The sequence below is a fragment of the Bactrocera latifrons genome, unplaced genomic scaffold (genome assembly GCF_001853355.1).
Source record: "Bactrocera latifrons isolate USDA-ARS-PBARC rearing strain unplaced genomic scaffold, ASM185335v1 scaffold_101, whole genome shotgun sequence".
NCBI lineage: Eukaryota > Metazoa > Arthropoda > Insecta > Diptera > Tephritidae > Bactrocera > Bactrocera latifrons.
Window position 1 is genome coordinate 922,859 of NW_017534420.1, and position 26,052 is coordinate 948,910.

The window sequence follows — 26,052 nt, forward strand, 5'->3', positions numbered from 1 at the left end:
ACAAACATTCGTTCGCTTGTATGGGAAAAAGAAAAGGGCTGTTCTGAGGGTTTCCCGGAAACTATTCGAAATTTTCTTGCCGTAGAAACCATCCTTGAACCTCAACGGCCGCATTAAAAAAAGAATTATCAAATTTGGCTCAATCGTATGAAAGTTATAAACGTACATACACCTTAGCGATTAATTTTTATTTATATAGAATTCATAAAATTTAGGAAGGATATAGGAGCAATATCATTTGCGTTATGCGACTTACAGTCTCGAGAATAAACTTCATAGACATTTGCATACGATTTAAATTCTGATTAAAAGTACAATTTATTTGTATACTGACGTCGGTAATGGGATTCTAGTTTCGGATTGTCTTCCAATCATTTAATTAAATAATTTAATCTATCTTGGTGGGGTTTTTTCCGTTTTGTGTTTCTTCGATTTTCCACTTGCAAAATTTTATTATTTTCAGGACCGAATTGAGTGCTATTAAGTTTACTTTAACTCAACCAACTCCTTACCATAGCTTCCGAAATACCAAGGGTTGACAAAAACATTTTTCCGCCCACTCGATGACATACTCTTTTATGATGCAAAAAATAGGATTTTGAATATGAACGTCGGGAATTTTCCACATAAATCCGCTTTTTAGCATGAACTTCAACACTGCTAGTTACATAAACTTTCTTTTGGTCCCATGACATTTGCCAAACATTTTCAAATAAGAGAACAATGCCGAGTTGAACTTTGTACACAATAAGTGAAGTGCAAGCTGCTTTTATTTCTCGTGGTTTCCTTTCGTAATTTAAATTATATCACCAAAGCACTTTGAACATAACTAATAGAAACAAACATAACAATAAATGTCTCCGTTATAAAAAAAAAATACTCTGTTATTTTTACATTAATGATGATAAGTTAGTATGTTTGAGGAAATTATGTACTTGTTGATAAGCTTTTTTTTTTGTTGATTTTTGACTAATCTGGAATATTCAAAGTCAAATTCCAGGAGGTTTGTTCTCATGCAAATCGATCGATCGTCTCGACAATGAAGGCGAAGCCGTGAATTTCTATATTCTTTGGAGTGGCTTAGTATGTCGCAGCATCATTTTCGTCTCAAAGTTGGATCTGTCATTATTATGTTTCACAAGCTTCATGCGCCGAAACTGTGTAATGGAACCCAACTGATTGTGACACTGTTATTGAATACAAGGGGGCAGCCATTTCAGTTCAAACGTATTCAGTTTCCAGGGAAAATTACATTTGCGATGACAATCAACAGGGCACAAGGATAGTCGCTAGAAGAGTGTGGCATAAATCTGAAAATTCTTTGTTTTTCACACGACCAGATATACGGGGCGTGTTCACGAGTTGGAAACCCATCTTCTCTGTACATTTACGCACCAGGAAAGAAACCAACAAATTGTGTTTATCAAACTGCGCTACATTAAAAACAATTAGAAAGATCGCAAATAAATTATTTCCATCACAATATGAATTTAACTTTCTTTTCATTTCAAAAGCACATTATTACACGCAGGATAACGGCAGCGGTTCAGCTAGTGTATATATGTATATAAATGATCACCATGGCAATCGGAGAGAAATTCGAGTGACTGTCTGTCAGTCGGTGTGTCTTTGCATGCAAGCTTGAGCTTGAGTAAAAATTTATGTGTTGCAATGAAACTCTGTACACGTATACCTTGGCAAAAAAGTAAGGACAAGTTGGTAGATGGGCGTAATCGGAGCATTGCCATACTCACAAAATGTTATTAACCAAAAACCAGAATGTCATCAATAAACCGAAGATCAAGATAGAAAACTGTTGGTTTTAAAATTATTAAAAAGTGGGCATGGTTTTATGAATACATCTCCAAAACCATTAAAGCTATATCACAAATATTTTTATGGGACAAATCATTTCCACTGTACTTTGACGGCGCAAAAATAGGAGAAATCGGATGGTAACCACGCCCACTCCCTAAAAGCGGTTTAGCTAAAAATTACTTAAAGTGATGTATGTTTGTAACTTCTTCACAACAAAACCTCATGTAGATTTTATGGAGTGAGCTGATGGCCTGGACTCACACATAGGCTGGAAGCAAATACCTTATTCCCATGGGAAAAGCCATGAAAATGAATTCGAAGATAATGTATGAGGAAATTTGTACATAACTTTTTGAACTAAAACACGATACTTAATTCGGACGTACACTCTCGTCCAATATTGAAGAGTTAGACCTGTTTAGATTTCAACATAAACTTACCCCCGTTCAGTCGCTTGTCGTGAAGTCGGGGCCGATCGAGTGTCGAAGGAGGCACATCTCAGGGTAGAAGACGTTGTCGGACGCATACAATTTTTAAGGTTTTATGTTCTATTTATCAACTTTTAAACAAAGAGCACATTCTTTTTTTTTTTGGGTTTTGTGTTGGAAAGTTCTTCAAGGAATAAAACACCTTAAAAGAATTGATTTTAAAAATTCGTTAAATAATAAGTAGTTTAAATTAAAAAGAAGTAGCATATTTTATTTTAAGAAATATTTTGTTAATAAGCAAGCAGTATTTATTAGTTCGCAATTGTTGTTTAATGTACTATACTTTGTTATTTACTTAAATAGGTACATACCAAAGTCAAATAATGATTTTTTTTTCTTGATTGTCATAATTAAAAGAACTAAATATTTTATCACAAAACACAAAAAATATATAATATAATGCAAGTACGTATCTTTTTATTTATAAATTAGATAGTATTGAATTATTAATAAAGGATTGAAAAATTACTCTAAAATCAAGGAGTTCGTTTTCCAACAAATCATTGGGTAACATCCGCCCCTGTAGAATGTGACTGCGGTTGGCGGCGCTGACCCCATAGCACAGAGCGGTATCGTGTTGCGGAAGTACGATGACTCTCTCGCCAAGATTGCATACAATCACCATTATTAATATCCCTCAAATCAACGCAAATAAAATATTATCCTGCATGGACTTACTTAGTTGTTCCATACAATGGTCCTAATTCTTGGTGGATACGCATCGAAAGATGGAGAGTGTGTCTCTGCGCTAATAGTTAGCTCTGAATCAGAGGAAGTTTTGTACCGAGAGTTATTGCAAGTTCCAAACGGTGAGCACGTGTATTTGAGGTGAGGCAAGCCTCCGATACCGAAATGCTACACCGCCTATTACCATTACCATTGGTCGTTGCTTTGGTAGAAGTGCCAAGATATTACACTGGAATGCGTTACGAAAATAATGGAAATATTGCGTGAAAACATAGATGCTTCAGACTTTGTCCAGAGCGATTTTAGTTACAAAAGCTTAAATGGTTTGGAGAGAGGTATTGACATTAAACACTGTAGAGGGCGGTGTCACGCCCTTTTTTCAAATTAGTGCTTAGTTATGGCACTTTAAAAGTTGTCGTTTTGTGGTCGGATTACACCCATCTAAGAACTCGACCTCCATTCTTAACCAAGAAATACGTGTACAAAGTTTCGATACTATATATAATTTTTTATCCAAGTTACAGCTTAAATCGGGAAATTTGATACGGACGGACATACAAAGTTCCGGAGTTCAAGTCATGTCTATATCCTGATCACTTAAATATATGGGATTTATCCATTTAATATTTTTATTTCGATTAGCTTTAGGTGATACAAACAGCCGTTGATTGAACAAATTAGCATTAATTTTTGACATTCTGCTTGAGAACTTATTTTCCATCTACTTTCTCTATTTACAGTCACACAATATTATGGTGTGGGATTTTATGTCTTCGAACGGAAATTTAACTTTTGTAGATGAAACAATGAACAAAAATGTGTTTTTAAAATTTTGTAAAAAAAATTTTTTGATTATAAATTGAAGATGACTTTCGCTTTTATTAAGATAACGACCTTAAGCACAATCCACATATAGGGCAAACATGATTAATATATAAAAGTTCACACATTGTGGACACTTCTGCACAATCACCGGATATGAAAGTCTTCGAAAATTTTTGGTCGATTTTGAAAACAAATATGAACAAAGAAGAAAAGACTAAGTTCGGATGCAAACAAACATTTTATACTCTTGCAACATGCAAAAATCAAAGCCAAGGAAATATATTAGGTGTAAAAGGTCACCAGAGGATTGAAATTCCACCAATTTTATATATACTAAATATAACTCATACACTGACCGACATATTCAGCATAAAGTTTGTTAGAAATACGAAAATCATTATATATATGTACCATATGAAAGTGGGGGATATTTCAGTTATATATCTCACACATTGACCTACATTTTCGTGTCAATTATAGGTACCGGGGTTGAAATATTCTGTACCTAGGGGCTTAAACCAGTTCTGGTCATAAACTGGCAAATTAAAGGCATTATTCGTGGAAAGTTTTATTCCGTTATATTGTGTACTGGAAACTGAACGATTCAACTGGAATTTTGAAATTTTGCTACATGTGAAGTAGGCTTGATTGTTGTCCAATCGCATTCATTTTCACATTTTGACAGAAGAATGTAAGAAGAGTGCCACTAAATTTTATCGAAATCGGTTTGTCCAGCCCCTAGATATGAGATTTGACCAAAAAATGGGCGGTCCCAGTCCCATCGTCCATTTATTATACCGGTGTCAATAAAGCTCTAACATCCCACCTTGTTGGTAAAATTTAATGTCTCTGGCGTGTTTAGTTATTGATTTATCGCGCTTTTAATAGTAGAAAACAATCTTCTCCGTTCATTTACGCACTCGAACAGAAAACAAATAATGTTGTTTATCAAGTTGCGTTACATTGACAATTTTTTTTTTTTAAATTGCAAATAAATGATTTTCAACACAATATAAATTCAACTTTCATTTCTTTTCAACACTCATAATTTCACGCAGGACAACGCCTGCGGGGTCAACTAGTAAATACATATGTAAATATAAATATATAGATAAAGTAAAGTATGCCTGAAGATTAGTTATATGGAGGCTAAGGAAAGTTTTCTCCCTATTGTATCCATTGTATGCTCAAACATAAATTCTTATTAAAAAAACACACTCTCCCAATTTTATTCAAATTACTCCCATATTGGCCGATATATGTACATATGTGATATATACAATGCATCTTTATATGTAAAAAGTACGTGTCACGTTGTTTATTCGCAATGGACTCCTAAACTATTGAACCGATTTTAGTAAAATTTAGCACACTGTGTCCAGTTCGAACCAGCTTAGAAGATAGGATAGTAAAAACAATTCATAACGATGCTCTATTAAGCGGGCATTTCATTTTCAATAAAATATATTTGTATGAACATATTCAAAATTCAACCTCGAGTACAATTCCGTTTATTCGTAAATGAAATTTTCACTGTATTGAATAGTATATTATATGAATAATAGTATAAAGTGTATACCACCGCAACAGTAAATGTATATTAGTGCCTGATTTCCAAACTGAAAGGTGAAAAAATCAGATGGAATTTAAAGTTATGTTGTATATTAATTAGACGTCGTTGTAGCCCGAATGTAGCATAGGTTGGTTGAAATCGGTCCAATAGGTTCGTATGTGATTTTACCTAAATGTTAACAGTGCCACGCTCAAGCCACCTTGTATCAACCTGGGCGTAAAATTTAATATCTCTCAGTATTTAGTTAATGAGTTATCGCGGTTTTAGTAGTTTTTAGCAAAACTGTTACGTGAGTAGAGGGCGGGGTTATAATCCGATTTCACCCATTTTCCCATTGTAGGTATGGGTTTTTATAATATTTTTCCTAAGCTAATAACAAATGTATATCTTACTTTATTGCTTGGTTATGGCATTTTATAGGTTGTAGATTAGTGTCGTTTTATGGGAGTGGTCCGATTACGCCCATCAATGAACCCGTTTATCAAGTTGCATTAAGACATCTTTATTTTTACTTAAGTTATCTCTTACGTAAATGGACAGACAGTCTTTTGAATTTCAACTCGTCTCATCATTCTGATCAATTATATATACATATGTATGTACAAGTAAGGAAGGGCTAAGTTCGAGTGTAAACACATTTTTTCATGTTGTTGCAACTGGCAGGTAGTATAGTAGAACTTCAGATATTTTCATCTTTAAACTGTAGTATACCCGGTACTATACGTTCAGTTAATTGTACTAAGGTATCTAACATATTGACTGAGTTGGACGATATAAATCCAAATTCGATTTCGATAATCTTTTATAAGGCATATGGGAAATAGGTATAGTACCCCATTTTATTTATTTTTGATATTACTACATATTTATTAAGCGAATGTTTAAAAATTTTAATATTAGTTATACTGAATAACACTCTCTTTAAATTTCATTAAAATAGCTCTCATATTGATCGATATTTCCGGTATAAAGTCAGCCTTAAGTTTGAAATTTTTTCTATTAGGTATATGTAGACTGAGATATAGTAATTATTGATCCGGTTCACACATTTTTGGCACACGTAGGGTTCGGATCTACAGTTGAAATTTGGGGGGATGGGGGTTAACTATACAATTTTGAAAATGTGTAACTGTATACTAAAATTTTATTTTTGATACATATTTCAACATTTATTTTACAGCATAAAATCAATACGGTGTTTTTTCATTTTACTAAAATACAATTCAATAAATCTAAAATTCACAGAAAATATTGTATAACTTTTAGCTTTTAGGGGGAACTCTCTGACAGTAATTTACCAAATTTTATTCACATCGTCGAGTAGGTTCTGAGATGAGGCTCGCGCCTCCTATAATGCCCTCTTGCACCATCTTGGATGTTAAATTGAATGTCTCTGATGCGTTTAGTTATTGATTTATAGCGTTTTTAGTAGTTTTTAACAAAACCGTTATTAGGGGAGTGATAGGGGTTATCATCTCATCTTAACTAAAAAGCCCAGTATCTCGAGAGGTATAAATTATAGCGATTATGATCTCAGACTTTTTTCATAGCATATAAAATTTACTACAAGTTTGGCATGTACATTTTTTCTATAGCTCTTGTCATTTACGAGACATATCCAGAAATTCAAATTTTGTGGAAAATTCAGGTTTATAGCCCCGTACGACCTCGCCGGTGTGAGTTTCGACTTTGTCGCAGTGAGCACTTTTTAGAGTGTTCAATTCTGAGAAGTATGTATCGAAAGTCAAAGCGATGCCATAAAATGTCTCTGAGCTGTAGAAATCTGCCGTGTATTTTCAATGTAAAATTTTTACAATGGAATTGTTGCGTCTGACTGAATGATTTCATTATTTTAAATAATTTGTTTATCCTTAAACTGAATCATGTCTTAAGTTCAAACTTAAATATACCATAGATTAGTAATGGCCGGATTTTCCTGCAACTTTCTTTTGGGGACAACTTCTCCAAAAACTCATATTGCTGATATGTGTATCTCTATACCCTGAACAACATTTGTCTGCGTCTGCATATATATACATGAACTAGTCACTCAATTTTTGAGATATCGATCTCAAATTTTACACAAATGTTTTTTCTCTAAGAAGCTGCAGACTATCTTACACATGTACAAACTAAGCGATCCATATCAAGTTATTGTCTGGGAGCTTTTATTTGTAAACATAACACCCTATGGTTACGAGTTTTTCTTCTTTCAACAGCAGTTTATTCAAGGTTAAGAGCAACGTAATGATTTTTAATCCCCATTTCTTCAGCGTATTGGCCACTTGTTTAACCTTAAAACGCTACCGCTGCAGCATCACCTTGTGGTTGTAATAATTTTCGGACGAGTGTACTCTGACTTAAATAGTGTATAACGCTGAAACTCTCAAAAACATAGCAACAACCGAAAGTAAAGTAAGTCATAAAGAAAACACATAGCTACAGTTACAACGTGTGGTAACTGTGCCAACAAACCGCTAGCTGAAAGCAAAGACCAAGACAACCGTGGTATCAAGCAGTAAATACTTATATACATATGAATATGTTCAGATATCTATATTAGTGCTATACATCCAAATGTAGATATATTTGGTTGGTGCAATTGATTTAATTACCACTGATGGTTTGTGTATTTACTTAACTCTTCTATTGTCTCTCACGTTAATTTTGAATAAAGCAAAACTTCGCAAAAACATTGGAACAGGTCGACATCTGTGAAACTTTTAGTAAATCCGTTTTAGCTTTGACAGAAATTGCTGCAACTAAGTTAATGTTACAGTTGCATCAGAGCCGGTGTGTGGATGCGTGAGTACATACATACATTCAATATCCCTATACATCGGCAGAGAAGGTTGATTGCTGCATTTTGGCCCTTTCAACCTTATTTTCTGTGCTTCTCAGTTTCCACTTTGTATTGCAGCAGTTCTTCAGTTATCCTCTTTCTGCTTCTTTCCGACCGTTAAGTGGGAATACAACAGAAAAAACGGTGTTGATGTAGTCGCATAAAGCCAAATTAGTGCATGGCACAGTAGCGAAAAGTGTTACAAGGACTTTGGTATAGTGCGTACGTTAATGAATTTATAAAGAGATACTAGTAAGCTGTCCCTACAGTAAATACAAATTGAAATTTACAAATGTAAAAGTGATATTATTAGAATCTTTAACACATCGTCTCAATTCAAGTTTATATTTGAATAAAAACCTTAATTAATTTTACTTTTTTCGAGATTTATGAAAGAATAAACAGACTTTCGACGAAAACGGTATACTAATTCTATAATACTCCAGCAACTTGTAAGGCTCAAGACCGGGAAAATACGTATAGGTTTTGGCAAAAATTCAATATAAGCCAAAGTATAGACCAACTTCGTTCATATAGAGCGTTAAAACAATAATGTGATACTTTTCGTTAGAATAACGCAATTTCACATAGTTTCGGCATTAAAGCGATATATACGACATAAGGTCAACGGGATGTCTTAAAATCGTTAATTAAGCCTATGGCAGAGAGGCCATGTTTTATTTGACATTACTATATATTATTAACAAACACGGTTGCTATCAGGTTGTCATTAAGGTACCCCAAATACCGGATAACAGAAAATCCGAATATTAGTTATATGGGGCTAGGTCAAGTTTTAAGCCGTTAATAGAAAACATTCTTAAGATAACCCACGTATTGACCAATACTTCCGGCATAAAATCATTAGTCAGTTCGAAAATCTTTTTATGCAGTATTTCGAACTAAGGGAACTATTGATCCAATTTAACCCATTTTTGGCACATGGTCCTATTTTAATCATATAGGGGTTGTCTCTGACTTTTATAGTATATCTCACAGACTTACCTATATTTCTGATAAGAAGCTCATAATTAGAACTGGAGTCCATATATTCGGTACCTGGGGTTTTTTGGTCATAAGATGGTGTACATCAAAGGCAATATTCTTACAAAGCTCTTTCTGAAGACCTTGGGTGTAAAATTGTAATTGTTTATATGAGAAGTAGGCGGGGTAATCATCCGACTTCATTAATTTTTACAATCTCGATAGGGATTATTAAGGGATTTGTTTCGAGCCAATTTCGTAATTGTATCTTAAGTGGTCACGCCCATTTTTCCAACTGTGACTGTGGTTACTATGATCCTCTGTGCTTCTTAATTTAGAGCTTATGATACTATATTACCATATCTATCTCGATGAGTCTTAGGTAATACAAACAACCTTGCAAGATAAAAGAAGTTCCAAATTGAAAAAATTATAATGCACATTTTCTTTACGAAGAAAAGGTCAAACAAATTCAACGTAATTATCATTGCAACACTGAAAAAATCGCTAGGTATTTTTATAATGGAAAAACTCACTCCGCATACGAAATTTTTGAAAAAATTTGAAATTGAAAAAAAAGTTGTCAAAAAAGTCTTGCGGCATTTTTCATAAAATTGGTTACAATCGATGACGCTCCCAACGAGATGCTCTCTCTATTGGCAAAAAACTCGGAGAGCCAATTTTCACATCACTCTCTTGTGGCCAACTTCAGACTACCAAGCGCGTTCGCCATAGACAGAAACAGGTGGTAATCACTTGGTGCGAGATCCGGACTATACGGTCGATGCAGAAGAACCTCCCATCCAACCTCCCGGAGCTTTTGGCGCATCATTAAAGATGTGGGTGGCCTTTCGTTGTCCTGATGGAAGACAATTCGGCCTCTATTGATCAAAGATGGCCTCTTCTGCATGATTGCTGCCTTCAAGCGGTCCAGTTGTTGGCAGTACGGGTCCGAATTGAGCATTTGGCCATAGGGGAGCAGCTCATAGTGGGTTATTCCCTGCCAATCCCACCAAACACAGAAGAACCTTCCTGGCCGTCAATCCAGGCTTCGCCACCGTCTGGGCCGCTTCACCGCTTTTCGGCCACGACCGTTTGCGCCTTACGTTATGGTAAGTGACCCATTTTTCATCGCCAGTTCAAAAACTGGTCGATTTAGTTGCGATTCAGAAGATGTTTTTTAGCGTCAGTTCGTGTGGCACCCATACATCGAGCTTCTTAGTGACTCCAAGCTTCTTCAAAKGGTTTATAACGGTTTGATGACTCATTCCCAGCTCTTGACCGATGCTACGGCTGCTACTATGCCGGTCTCTTTCGACCAATTCAGCGATTTTATCGCAATTTTCNAAACTGTATCGGGTCCATAAACTGCACAAATTTTATTGGCGGCTTGAGATGCATTTTTGCCTTTATCGAAGTAGTACTGTAAAATATATATCCATGTTTGCTACGCTATAACTCACGAACGACTTAAAAGAAACGACAATCAATCAAACACGTGTTAGCGCGTGAAGTGGGCGTTCCAAAAGGTATAGCATGACCCGATGCGACGAATAAAACTAGAACTACGCGCTCTCAGCGCCAACTAGCGGAAATACCGCAAGACTTTTTTGACAACCTAATAATAACACGAGAACGTAAAGAGTAGTGCAGTAAAACAGCCAATAAAATTAGTCTATAGGAAATGGGAAAAGCTGCGTAAAGAAGAAAGAAGAGAAATAAGCCATTAGTAGCTACTTACCCGTGTATGTATACGACAACACCGAACAGTACAAAATATAAAGGTATGCAAACATACATAGTATGCACATCTTCATTTATTTAGTGTGTTCTTGTATGTATATTCATAAATATTTAATCACAAATATACTTATGAGCAATGCAGAAATCCGTAAACTGATGCTACATACTGAAAATTGTTTATTTCTTCTTTATCGTCTTTTTTAATGGAACAATGAAGTATTATTCACTTTTTTAGAATTAGATCTTGTAATTTAGAAATGTTTATTCCTGTTTATTATTTTGTTACTACATAATGCATTCTATACATTTTGTCTATCTTGAAGAGAGTTAGTGTAGATTTAAGAACTTTATATCTGAAAACCCTTCAAAGAATAGAAATTTAAAGAGCTTAATTTCATCGGCTCTTAGGACTAACATTCTGTAATCACATTCAGCGAAATTTCCCGAATTCTGGACCTACATTTTTGTAAATAGTTCTTCTATCCCTACGATTGACTCGTACTGATAACCAATAGAAAAGCAGTACATAGACACATGGTTTTGGAGATTGGAAATATATATGTATATATGTATATACTTGTACCTCTGTATCTAGCTTCATCTAGTTAGCGCGAGGCTAAACCATACAGCCATCACGTCAAAACGTACACACATACAACTTAAACCAATACCGATGGTACTAAAATTGGCGATATAAGCTGTGGAATGTCGTCAAACAACTGTTCAATAATCGCTACGCTGATAGCAATTGAATTAAATAGAGATTTCGAATGTCGCGATCAGCTGATCGTGCAAAAGTTATCAAAGAAAACAGGTTTGTTTCATAACTACTAACTATCACTAGCTCTCCACGTTTCTGCTGGAAAAGCGATCCTTAACTCAAAAAACTAGCAAAAGTGAACACAAATTGAGAGCATAAGAAGCAAAGAGCACTGTTAGTTTCTGCTAGAAAAATTTTTGATTGCAGAAAACAGCGACTGCCGCAAGAAGAGCTGTTCAAACACAGTGTGAATGAACGATATATAGTATAATGCACTTGTCTCACTTTTATACTGTTGCAACATGTTTCTTCAGAGTATAATATTTTTGTTCACCTACCATAACTATTGTATGTCACCTAAAACTAATCAAGTTAGATAAAGGATTATATATATATGACTGTCTGTCTGTCTATCCGTTCGTGCAAGATGTAATTGAGCAAAGTTAAGACATATTGATGAAATTTGGTACACATGTTCTTTGGCAAAAAAGTAAGGAGGAGTTCGTAGATGGGGGTAATCGGTGAGTTGCCACGCCTACAAAATACCATAAATCGAAAACGTGTAAAACTAAATTAAGACATAAAACTGTAAATTGGCATAGGAGATCGCAGTAGCTAGTAGCACTTGTGGACCAATAATTTTTAAAAAGTGGGTGTGACCCTGTCCTCTATAACAACCAAATTCGCTCTCGACGAATCCATTTAACCTCCCTATGGAACCTGTGAAAATAGATGAAATCGGAAGATAACATAAAGGTACGGTTAAAAACTACTAAAAGTGCGATAAACCAATGAATAAATATGGCAGAGACATACAATTTTACACTCGCGATGATATCAAAGGACTTAATAGGAACCAGTTTAAAAATTGCAGTGTAGGTGTGTCACCGCCCTCTTTTAGACTTAATCACATATCTCGGAGCCTGTACGACCGATTTCTATTAAATTTAGTTCGTGGCATTCTTCTCATATTCCTATGTCACAATGTGAAAATCGGCAAAATCGGACTATAATTACGTCTATTTCCCATACAGCGCAATTTTGTATTTCATTTGATTCTTTCACTTTCCAGTACATAAATCAAGAAGAAATCGACATAACGGGATAAAATTTTTCACAAATATTGCCTTATAACCAAAAATTCACTATAATTTATGAATATAATGAATGATGAATTCTTTTGCAACATTATTTTACTCCAGCAACATGTTGCTACAAAGTATATTAGTTTCGTTCACCTAACGGTTGTACGTTTCACCTAAAACTAAGCGAGATAAATTGTTACGCGAAAAGTTGAAATCCGGTTGACGGCCTTTCTGTCCGTCCGTCCGTCCGTCTATGCAAGCTGTAAATTGAATAAAATTAATATATCTTGATGGAACTTAGTACTCATATTCCATCGAAAGAAGTAAGGCGCCATAATTAAGATCCAAAATAAGATATTACAGTAATTTGGCACAGAGGATTGTAGTATTAAGGGGCACTTGTGGGCTGATAAAATATACCACTACAGCCTTATTCGCTTAGATCAATTGTTATAAGGGGGGTTAAAGGAGCCGATGTGAAAATTGGACTTTTATGTAGAATTACATTTCTCTGAATTTCAAACACATTCGGTGCGAACTATATCTACGCCCACTTCCCATGTAATACAATTTTAAATTTCATTTTGTTCTTCCCTTTCCAGTGTACAAATCAAGAGCAATCTATATATCGGGATGAAACTTGACACGAATAATGCCTTTAGAGTATTCGTCCAAATCCAAGTAAAACTGTTCAAGCGCCTGGGTACCGAATATTTGGACCTCAGAACCTATAGTTGACTTTTTACCCCACATATCGGTCAATGTGTGAAATATATAATATATATAAATATTGATATTCAGGAATAACTGTTCCTGTCAATGGTATGTCTGTGTGATAAAAATGTGTTGAATCGCGTCAATAGTTCATTTAGATTGGAGGAAGTAGAAAAAAACACGGAGCCTATTTGGTGAATGGGGTTGATCGATGGCATTCATTGCGTTTTTTGTTTGGAATTCGGTTACACTTGTATTCTTAAAAAGAAAAAAAGAAATCAGCTTTATCGGGACGAGTAGAGCAAGAACGCTGTCTATACCCAAAATATCCAACAAAAACATTCGAACGGGCTCACGAGAGATATCGATCTCTCTTGCCATCTCTTTAACACTTGCCTGACGACTTTAACGCACCATATCCTTCTCTTTTTTTTAAGTTTTCATCTGTTAAAGAAGCGAATGTCATGCAGAACAAGGCAATGATCTCTCTACCGTCTTTGTGTTTTTGAATCATCGTAAAGCCTTTTCCAACATTCGCAACGATTCCGCACACGAAATTTGATTAGAAATACAAAATTTGAGACAAATTCTTTATTAACAAAAAGGAGAAATGATTGGCGCGGTGTTGTTAACTCGGCTATAACAAAAATATGGCATTTTATAAGTTTTCGATCGAGTTTTGTGGTCCGAATACACCCATCTACGAGCTCGTCCTTTCTTTTTTGCGAAGGAACTCATGCATCAATAATATTTAAACTTTTACACAAGTTACAGCTTGCAGGGATGACAAACAGACTATCGCTCGGAATTAAACCCGTCTCGCCATCCTAGTAATTGATGTACGAGTATGTGTGATACAATCAACCGTTAGGTGAACAAAACTTGTATACTCTATAGCAACACGTTGCAAGAGTATAATATACGTTTAAATATAATATAAGCGCAATTGAACGCTATAGATACCAACAGATAATGTAAACAGAATTCAGTTAACGTTCTCTGCTAAAAGCCTTGTTAACTATTTTCTGAGAATTTTTATCCTTATCCCCGTTTCACACATTGGGTGGTGTATTTTTATTTTCGAAGTTATACGAGTATTTTTTCATGTTGCCTCATGTTAAAATTACAAATTAGAACATTAGCGCTTTCTTATATCTATGAATTTAATTTCTATTAATAACATATATAATACGAAACTATTAATTAGGAAATTATATTCTGTAAAAACCAAGTTTTCAAAATCAATAAAGGTACAGATCCATTTGTTCATTGACGATAAATATTGCTTAGAAAATTACATATTCTAATTAGAATGTTATCAATTTTGAATAAAAAACTAGAGTATGTTTTTGATGACTCTGTTCGATGGAAAGCATTGAATACCAACATTCGGCTGCAATATCAAAATAAGTATCTGAGCAAAGTTTTTATTCAAAACTTAGTACTGTTCGCGTGGCAATGTTAAAGTCTAATTCCGAGATGCTCAATGAATTTTGTTAGAATGTGACAAATTTTACGTTGGTTCGTAATTGAACAACCTCTATGTTATATGTTATTTGTCTCTGATCTCAATCGCTACCACTTAAACCAGGAAATGAGTTTAAAGAAAATGAGGTAAAATGAGAAAGTCTCGCATCATGTGATCCTTCAACAATTTTTCAAGCCTTTTTGTATTTGTAAACAACGCCTTTTACTCCTTTGATTTATGACGTCACGATCCAATAAAATTTTGTTTTTTACCAAATGCACCAAAAAAGTTAAGGAGACGAAATTATCGTTATCTCTATTTCTGATTTTTGGTGTCTGTAAATCGGATATACCAAATTTCTTAGCACATCCACCCAGAGAACATAAAATGTTATGTTATGTTCTCTGATCCAACAGCTAAAAATTAAGCTCAAACAAGTTCGCCTCAATCTGGTTGGAGCAAAAGTAACTTGAGTTGGACAGATCAAACCAACAACTGCACTAAACATCCGAGATGGTGGTTCAAAATGAAAGCTTTGCTACAAAACGCGCTTAGCTTCGCTGCAGTTTGTTTGCGAAGTTCGAGGCGAAAGGTAGTGTTCGAAAGAAATATATTTTGATACGGGTACGATGAGCGTACGAGTAAAACACAAACATTAGTGAATATGTGCAAATGTATAAAGATATATAAGCATTGCATTTTACGACAGTAATTCAAAGGCAGAAATAAATGTGGATTGTTTATATGTTGTAATATCGGTAGCTGTGAAGCTCGCGCGAAATTAGTGCAAATATTTTGAATATATGTATATTCCTTAAAGCGCGGAAATTCAAAATTGAGTAAACTGCATTTCCTACAGAGGAAAACACGATAAGCAATAATTATAGTGCATGAAATTTTGAATAATGAACGTAAATTATTGAAACTGCGTGCATTAAAACACATTAGACAAATTCGTTTATAGATACAAAGTCAGTAGACAGAATTTCAAAATAGGAAGTAGTCAAGAAAGTAAGTGAGAAAATAAATAAAAGTCTATAAATAACATTTTTTTTTTTTYAAAAACAAATATAAAAAACTAAGCCAGTGGGAAAGTGGCGAAGAAAAGTAAGAAACGTAACAGCTCAACAAGTGCAAGAAACCGCAAACAGTCGCCCACCTTATGCACGCTGCACTACCGCGTGTATGTCTCGTCGTTTGCGTGCCGCGCATGCGCAGTGCTTTGTTCAGATATTTTTGCCTCTTAAAAATTCGTATTTCTGCAACAAAAAGTTTTAACCGTACTCGTGCCAATTTTTTACTATTTACGCGCGTTTTGTTTTCTGTATTTTATTAAGCTCTTTACTTTTGGGTGCGTTAAGTGTGTTTTTCTTTGAATTACTGTGAGTAATGGCGAGAAAACATAATAATAACACAACGATAAAGATGCTGAAAAGTGAAAATTTAAGTCTATGGCCGCTGGCATTTGCCTCTTTCCTTGCACTGCAGCTGCTCGCCGGTACCGCTGAAGCCTTCACTATACTCTCGCCATTCAGTTACACATCTTTGAGCTTTAAGAATCTGCTAAATTCTGTGTTTTTAGCCAGTAATGCGAATTTGGCGGGTGGTGGGCGAAATCTAAAATCAGACATACTTGAGGATGCGTCATTGATAACGGTACGTACGTATATAATTGTAGTTTTATGTTAGTACTATTGGACCCGGCGCGTTGCTGCGATATATATTTTATATTATTATTCATATTATAAACTATTCAACATAGTGGCAATTTTATTTAGCAATAAAGTCGAAAACGTTTATGTCGGTATATGAATCCATGGGATTGTACTTGAGGTTTAATTTTGAATATGTTCAAACAAATAAATAAAATAAACAAATAAAATAAAAATAACGAATTTAAAGCTGTTTTTCAATTAGGTTAACAACATATGTCAGTTATAGTTAAATGGCTGCTAACAAAACATGGTCCTAAGATTAGGCATTTTACTGAAAATTAGAATTACAGATGAACTTTTCTTTGAACCTTGAATCACCATAATTCATTAAAAAAACTTGGAGTTATGCAATAAATTTGTATGCAATTTGACTTTTACTGCTAATTTAAGAGTCGGAGTTATGGAGAACTTCGAGTTATATAAGTTCAACTGTATTATATTTTTTTGGGGATCGTGAATACAGGGATATGTTTAGGAATATATACAGTGAAATTTCCAATAAACAGACACTGACGAATCAGTCTTTCTGTCTAGTTATTAGAGTTTTCCGCTTAATAGAGAGTCCACTTAGTACAGCTTTCACTGTATTTATTATTTATGCATTGTTTTGACTATCCTAGTAGTCCATCGCAGACAAACAACGTGGCAAGTAATTTTTATATATAAAGGTCTATATTTATACAACTAATAGTATCTCAAGTAATATATATGAGTATTATAATATTATTTAGTCGTTATTTATATAATATGAACTCTGAATTCAGAAAAACATCATATCGGTTGTTTAAGATACTAGTTACAAATATTTTTTGAATTGGAAGTCTTTGAGATATTTTGTTATTGGAGCAAAAGCAACTGTAAAGTTAAATCAAGAAATCGTCAGAAATAATTATATATGTTCATATATATGATATGTAGTAGTTGCTGTAACAAATCCAGCTGTGAAGGGTATTATGGCTTTCGTGCAGCCGAAGTTAATGTTTTTTTTTTTGTTTTTGTTTACTATACATACTATTCGTAATAAATATAGCGCAAGCCCCACGATATATATCTAAACGGACAGATTTTTTTCTAATCTGTAATTGGGCTTACATTTGATAAAAGCAATCATTAAAACACAATGCTTTGACCCAATTTGAATTATATTAAATGGATTCTCATATCTTGCTGTATAGAAAAGCACACAATTATTATTGATTCGCACTATATTGTTAATAAGTTTCTCTTACAAGTTTTAGAAGCTGAAGAGCAGCAGGAAAATCTTCATTCAGCTAATATAATAAAAAAAAAAATACGCCTTTAGATGGTCTAATTTTGTATTATATAAACATATAAGAGTGTTAATAGGTATATACACACATATCTACAAAGAAAAATTTAAGCTTCTTCACAATGTTTACAATCGGTTCTAATGCTCATTGCCATTCTTGGAAAACTACTCATGTATTCATGGGCACAAGCAGGTCCAGTGAGAGCAGTTTTTCAATTAAAAAACAATTCAACTGATTTTGAGCTGTGTTGTTAATATCTGTTTTTGGGTGTTGATGCTCTGTTAACTTAATTGTTAAAATTGAAATATCTCGATGAAACTTAGTACATATAATATATATAATATTTCCTTAGTACCCAAGAAGGGTTGGGATTGGAGATTGGCACAATCGGATTATTACCACGCCCGCACAATGCCGTTAATCGAAAACCTTTTAAGTGCTCTAAATAAGCTCCAAATTTAGATACAAAACTGTAATTTGGTGCAGAGGGCTGCAAATGTATAATTTAAAAAATAGGGTGGAGCTCCGCCCCTAATTAGATTAATGTACATATCCTCCAACCAACTTAAGCTAAATCAATCCAACTAGCTCATTGCAAATTCGATGTTTTACTATAGTAGGTCGGGGTATTAATGAAATTGTGTCAAATATGGGTAGAATCGAATCATTATTTCCCTTAACCCCCGTATACCTAATACAAATTTCCAATTGAATTTATACATCATACGTCCAATGTGCATCGGTCAATATTTGATTTATCTTAATGAAATTGAAAGAACGTGGATCTCTGTAGCTTTACCTGGCAGTATTTTCATGGCTTCGATCCTTGCAAGCTTCAAGAGTATAAAATGTTCGATTATAACTGAACTTAGTCCTTCCTTATTTGTTATTTATGCATGCATGTAACAACATATGTCACAACTCACTTATGATGAATTTTTCACATGCATTTTGAAAACAATTCGAGGATGTAATTTGCAATGTGTACTGTGTGTGCTAATTTTTTTTTACGTATATATGAATGTATATTTGTACTTCATGTTAAAAATTATTTATTCAAGACTGGCGACTTGCCAAAATGTACGCATAAGCAATATTATGCAATAGAGGCAATGGAAATAAACAAAGTGAAAAATCGGAAGCGTTGCAGTAAAGTAGGTAAATTCAGGTGAGCACGTTGCCATCAAGATGTTGGTCGCACATATGTACTTTACTAAGCGCATATATTCATAACTTATGATAGTATATTCATGTATGAAGGTGTGTATCTTCGGGTAATAGATCGATATCTCTTCAATTGTGCGATCAAGGGCACACACCTTTGTCAAACCTTATAAATAAACAAATATGTCTATAATATTTTATTTGGTGGACGTACCTATGAATTCGTCGCAGATAAATTTCTCGTTACGTGAACATACATACTTATGTATATATCAATATATGGAGTTAGGCAAGCATAAACTTATATGCTTCTTTGGCACTTCATAATAGTATGATCATATGTATGTACATAGAGATTTTTGTATAGTATATTGTAATGCTTAGCACGCATCGATTACCGAACAAAGTCATTTGATGAACGAGTTGAAGACAAATGACATACATACGAGTACATAGCAAAATTTGTCTGTGAATACTAAAAAGTGGTAATAACTCGTTGCTGGCATTGCAAATACTATTTCGTTTCAAAAACAGCAACGCATGTGTATATAATGTTTTTGTTTTTTGTGATCTTACGGTTTTTCATAAACTGAACAAAAATCGTGCTTAACAAATGACAATAAAGCAAGCTCTAATTACCAGTAACAACTTACTTTTGTTTCTTTTTGTATGGCACTCCTAGCCGGCTGCGTTTAATAAGAAAGTCACACATGTTGCATTTAACAATATAACATTTCATAATATTTCGGCCAAAGAAAAAAAAAAACTATTTTGAATTACAATATATACAGCGGTGTGGTAATTAAAAGTTAATACAGGGTTTGCTCGGAAAGCAATAGGACTGATTTTCTTCCGCCACGACTGTACTTCGGAGCGTGGGAGCACCGACTGGATTCGGTAGAGCGGCTGATCAGTTGTCTCCGAGCACTTGTAGCATAGTAGAATCATGCAAGTAACAAAAGAATCGTATGGTCAACAGCTGAGATCATCTGATCGAAATAGTTGATATTTCGGCACAGACATTTAAACAAAAGGACTTAAAAATAGTAAAGAGGTTGCAATATAGGCGCGTTACTAATATATTTTGGGTGTTCGGTTCCTCAGAATGCCCATTTTCACCCATATAATATGTACAATGCTTGTGTAATAATATGTATTCTATAAGCTTTCGCCTGCGTATGTATGGATGAAAACGATTGTTTACTTGTAGGTTTTTACAATGACTTGAAGAGTAAGGGCAAATATTTTCGCGCCACGTGTTTCCGTGAGTGGTGCAAGCCGAAAATGCAACGTTCGTAGAAGCAGAAGTACGCGATTAAATTGTGTGCGAAATTCGGTTAATCTGCGATTGAGACGTTTGATATGACCAAGCATGCTTACCCAGATGTTGCTTTAGCTGAAAGTGGTGTGTTTCGGTGGCCTTAGGACTTTTTAGAGGGCCGGTAGACGTCACTGATGAAGCCCGTGCGGAAACCTGCGACTTCGACAAACACCGACAATGTGACACGTGTGCACAATGTTTTGAACTCAGACCGTCGGCTAAGTATTCGTTTAATTACCCAGATGTTATATTTATCAAAATCTATGGTTGATGACATTGTGACGGAGGACTTGAACATGAGCAAGGTGTGCGCGAAGATGGTCCCAAAAGTGCTCACTGACGACCAGAAATTGCGGCGAGTGCTAATGTGCCAAGAAAATTTGAAAGAAAGTATATATGTATATAAGTGATCGGTATGTTGAGCTGAGTCGATTTAGCCATATCCGTCTGTCTGTCTGTCCTCCCCCTGCGGGTAGGGGGGACTCCTCTGGGTTCGAGGGGAAACCGAATGTACCCGTGGTAAGTCATGCCTGTCGTAAGAGGCGACTAAAATCCCGCATGCACTGTGTCTGTCATTCTGGGCTTGCCTTGAAATGTCAGCATAGTCCATGTCAAATATAGTGCTATAGTACTCATCGTTAAAAAATGATTATTGTACACTGTATACTTTTATTCCTGGTATAGTGACATTTCCTTCTTTTACGAAACAAATGTCACAGTCATTTGAGTTCCTAGGGGCTCAAATGGCAGTAGCGAAAGCTACAAAGTCACACCAAAGACTTAAACCTGGTACAATGGGGAGCAGTTTGCCCTTGGAGGTAACTACAATCTGCTCATTGGGTTCGGCCCTTTGTGGAGATTCGTGGTTTAAACCTAAATGCAGGAAGGGCATTTTGTCCGGTGTGGAGTCGCATTGCGGCCGGGTGTCGGAACCAGAGTACGGCAGAGGTTTGGGTAGGCCTCGTACCCGACCAAGGCGGCTAGGGTATTTTTGTTTTTCTGTTCACCCGAACCAATTGGAACCAAGGTATAAGTACTGAAAGCGCTCATGCTTTAGTTCTCCAAAGTATGGGTGCTGAATGCTCTTATTCTTTGAGGCGCTGATCAACACATTGCATTGATCTACGTGCTTCTAGCAATAGAAAGCACCGTGGGGTTAGGCAGGTATTCTCGTAAAACCACAACCGACTCTATGTGTCTGTCCATCTGTCTATCTTCCTCATTTGATGATATACCTTCACGTAATTTGGTTATGTTATTGTTCATAGAAATAATGTAATACGGAAGAAATTGTTCAGATCGGCTCACTATAGCTGCCCAATAAACCGAACGATCGGAATCAAGTTCTTGTATGGACGCATTTGACGTGGTATCTTCACGAAATTTGACATGGATTACTATAGCATATAGCTTCCATACAAATTGAACAAATAGTTACTAAAAGAAATGCACCTGTGAAGGGTATATTGGCTTCAGTGCTTCCGAAGTTAACCTTTTTTTTAATGTTTTTGAATAATGTAATCATAGGAGACGAGTCATGCCCATATGTGTCCCCCGGACTTTTTTCTCTAATGAAATGCTCTCGCTCGGCTCTCAAGGCTATTCTGGAGAATACTGCATCGACGCAGAAGGAGCCTATTTTGATGGCGCAAATCGCGCTTCAACACCAAATACTGTTGTGAAGTGATCTCACGGTAGCGGTGTTGTTAAACGGCATGCCCAATATTTCATGGAGAACGGGACCGAATACATGTTCGGTGGTCTTCCACGTCACAGTCAGAATCAATATTTTTTTCATTTGAAATGACTGGTAATGACTGATCAGCTTTTTAGTAAACTCCAGCATTATAGCTCTAAATGGAGTTTACTAGCATTTCAACATTCGAAGAAATTACTCAGTCAGTGGTCTAACGTATCTGCACATACAAACATATCCATTCACCTACTTTTACAAAAGTAAAATAAGCAGTAAAATGAAATTAGTAACATGAAACAGTAAAAACTAATAAAAGTGCAGTGTACCATTAAAGATTACGAACACTCACCAACACACACACTTCACACACTAATTTAGCATGAGCCTCTTTGTGGATATGTTTACTTGTTGTGCTTTTGCTGCAGACGTCATTGTTGAATGCATGCAAATCACTCAACGCTCGACATTCTCCTTCAATAAATCTACGTAATTTTACAAAATTGTGACTTCCTAGTTGGGATTGTCAATTTACCAACAATAACAACAACAAAGATAATTTTGAGAGAAGTGGGAGTCAAAACCCTATTTCTATGACTAAATGGGAGACAAAGTTGTTTTGCGGAAGAGAAAATTAATTAAAGTAACTAAGTAAGGAAATGCTAAGTCCGGGTGCAACCTAACATTTTATACTCTTGCAAAAATCAAAGCCTTTAAGGTGTACAACCAATCGTAACAAGCAAAGTCGAAAATCTTTATTTTAAGTAAATGGGGTCACCAATAGTAACTTTTGATTGAAAATATCGGTCAATGTTTGATATATATAACTGAAATTTTTGGATAATCTTTCTCTTATAATGGTATGCCTTTATGTCAAAAATCGACCACATAAAAGACATTATTCGTGCAAAATTGTATCCCGTTATATTAATTCCTTTCCGGTTTGTATACTGGAAAGTAAAAGAATCAAATGGAATTTAGAATTGTGCTATATGGAAAGTAGGGATGGTTATTGTTCGATTTCGATTATTTTCCCAACGAGAAAAAAAAATACCACATACCAAATTTTATCGAAATCGGTAAGTCCCGTCATATGTGGATTTCACCAATATTTTACCCTGGTCCTTATAAAGCCTTGTCATACCATCCCGGCGGCAAATTGTCTCTGGCGTATTTAGTTATTGATTTATTTTGCTCTTAGTAGTTTTGAACAGTACCGTTATAGGTAGGAGTTCTTATAAAATTCGTGCTGCGCGAAGGGTTAGGGGATAAATACATTAAACTTATTAGAGCAATCCTACTTTTTCAAAAAATGTTCTGGCTACTGCAATCCCTGCGATTTTATATCTTAATTTAGTGCTTAAATATCTTTATAAGTTTTCGGTTAATGGCGATTTGTGGCCTTGGTATTGGTCCGATTACGCTCAACTACGAACTCGGACGGGCGGGCAGACAGACAGTCAGCCGGATCAACTTTTCGCGTCACCCTGATCGTTTATAAGTATATAACTCTATGTCTATCTCGATTAACGAAAACTACTTATAACACTCTGTACCAACTGGTTGCAAGAGTCTAAGAAGTAAGGAAGGGCTAAGTTCGGGTGTAAACGAACATTTTATACTTTCATATCTTGTAGTGATCAAAGTCTGGAAAACGCCTTCAAGAGTTGACAAAACTTGCAATTGAACTTAAAGGTATCGTCATGATTGCATGAATTTATCAGGATTTTTTGCATATTGACTGGTAAATGCAGTATATAGTGAAATCGAAGTTCGTAAATATTTATGTATATATACAATAGCGGATTCAGAGGGGGAAATGGGAGGCTTCGTACCCAAGGTTTGATTGTTTCAGGTTTCATACTTCGTTATGAAGATTTCACTTCCGCTGGAAAGAGAAGGTTTCATGACGAATTTGGATACCTTTGCTGAGCTCTTAAAAAATCACGCTATTGAAGATAGTGGCTCTTATGTCTCCGAAGTAGAAGATGAAACTATGTATGTCTCCTATGACTGTTAGCAAACACACCCAAACTTACGAAGAGTTATATCGCACTGGGGTTGCCCCTGGATGAATCGTTCATGAAGATGCATGTGCTGTTACGCTGTTAGATATCGGATCGGTCAACGAAATAAGCAAAGAAAAGAAAAATTCTGCAGTAACTTCCTGTTATTACCACAATCTGTAGTGTTTATAATTTGTCCGGAAAGTAATACGACCGAGTCGGTTTAAAAAAATGTATTTAACCAATCGTTACAATTCTTTAAAAGGTTTTAAAATGGGCTACTTCTGCGTCGATGCAGAGCTGCCAGTGCGATTTCCAAGCATTGAAGGCGTCATGGAAGGCATTCTCCAGAATAGCCTTGAGAGCCGAGATGCGTGCCGTTTAGATTTTCTTTCACCGGCCTATTCAGGCAAGTAAACAAAAAAGTCCACATCTTTGCCGTAGGGCGGCTACGGAATCGTTGGGAAGCCGGCCTTGGTTAGGTAGCTGTTCACAAGAAAGGCAGTGGGAGTCGGAACGCTGTCATGGGGCAATTTCCAATCCAAGAAAAACAATGACCATCGTTTTTACTTTGGATTTGCTTATTCATCAGCGACCTCTTCCCGACCCTCCAAAAAGGACTGGTGCCATGGAAACACACCACTTCCTGCTAAAGCAAAATCTGGGTAAGCCTGCTTGGTTATATCTCTGTCGCAGATTTACCGAGTTTCACACAGAATTTAGTCGCGTACCTCTGTTCTAACGAACGCCGCACCACTCACAGAAACATGTTAAGCGAAAATGTTTGTCCTGACTCTCCAGGTATTCGGAGACAACCGCTTCCAGCTGCTCGTTCGTTAGCTAAGAACGCCCTCTACCGCTCTACCGAATCCAGGCGGTGTGCGAAAGCTCCGAAGAACAGTCGCGGTATAACCCAGGAAGGAAATCACCAATGGCCCAGCCTTTAACCAAGCCGTTCCCAAGACTTGGCAAGCTTGGATCAGGCTTGGTATCCAAGCCCGGACCAATAGTGGATGAGCATTGGAATGTAACGTGGGGCCAGACCTGGTAACTAGGGCTGGTCCAGGCCGTCATATTAACACTGGACCAGGCCCTGAAACCAGCGCCGTTCCAGGCTTATTTTTTTTTTAATACCTTGGCTTGGCCAGGGTTCAGATGTAATTTGAATAGGTATTTTGTGGATTGGCACACTCAATGAAGAACRATTTATCGGAAGTAATTATGTTTAATTGCCTTTATTATATTATTAATATTACATATATTGTTATACATATACTTTAAATAGACTTCATCCACATGGAAAATGAAAAATAAACATTATGTTGTCGTAACTAAACAAAACTCCCGATAATAATGAACAAAAAACATTAACGTAACTCCTTTTTTTAAACACAAAAAATACAAAATTGTTGTCGTAACTGGACAAACCCCCTGATAATATTGAACAAAAAAATTAACGTTAAAAATTAACTCCTTTTTTTAACACGAAAAACAGTAAATTCGCAAAATTAAGTTTTCACTGGCTGGTGAGTTCTGGTTCGATCCCTCTAAGCTCTTTTTTCAGTTAAACTGCACCAACTTCCTTTTTACGCTGTATGCATCCTCCATCTCTGTCACCAGCACCTGCTAGCCAATCACTTGTAATAGTAATAATCTTCAATGGTTGATTAGAGTCTTTATATTTTGTCTCAATGAAATCTGGAAACCGAGTAAAAAAATCAATGAAAACCAAATAAGTCAGTCACCATGAATGGACTTCGTATACAAACCTCTCATACACGCAAAAGTCGCTGTTGCACTGAAATTTTTTTTTCCTTTTCCTTTGACAACACGGCCTACGCCACTATAATTAAGTTGAACTTCTTTGGCGATTAATTCCTTGAGGATCTTCTTAA

At 35.6% G+C, this 26,052-nt stretch overlaps 1 protein-coding gene across 2 annotated transcripts in view; it reads left to right on the plus strand.

The window, feature by feature from the left end:
* The first annotated feature begins 15,606 nt into the window (after nucleotides 1-15,606).
* The window catches only part of LOC108967720 (lipase 3-like), a 57,867-nt gene continuing 47,421 nt past the window's right edge, over nucleotides 15,607-26,052 (plus strand). For both annotated transcript variants that reach the window (XR_001993277.1, XM_018931323.1), the window contains exon 1: nucleotides 15,607-16,643. Coding sequence is in view for 1 of the 2 variants with exons in the window: in XM_018931323.1 (XP_018786868.1) it covers nucleotides 16,377-16,643 (267 nt within the window). In the remaining variant the exon portion in view is untranslated. The remainder of the gene's footprint in view (nucleotides 16,644-26,052) is intronic.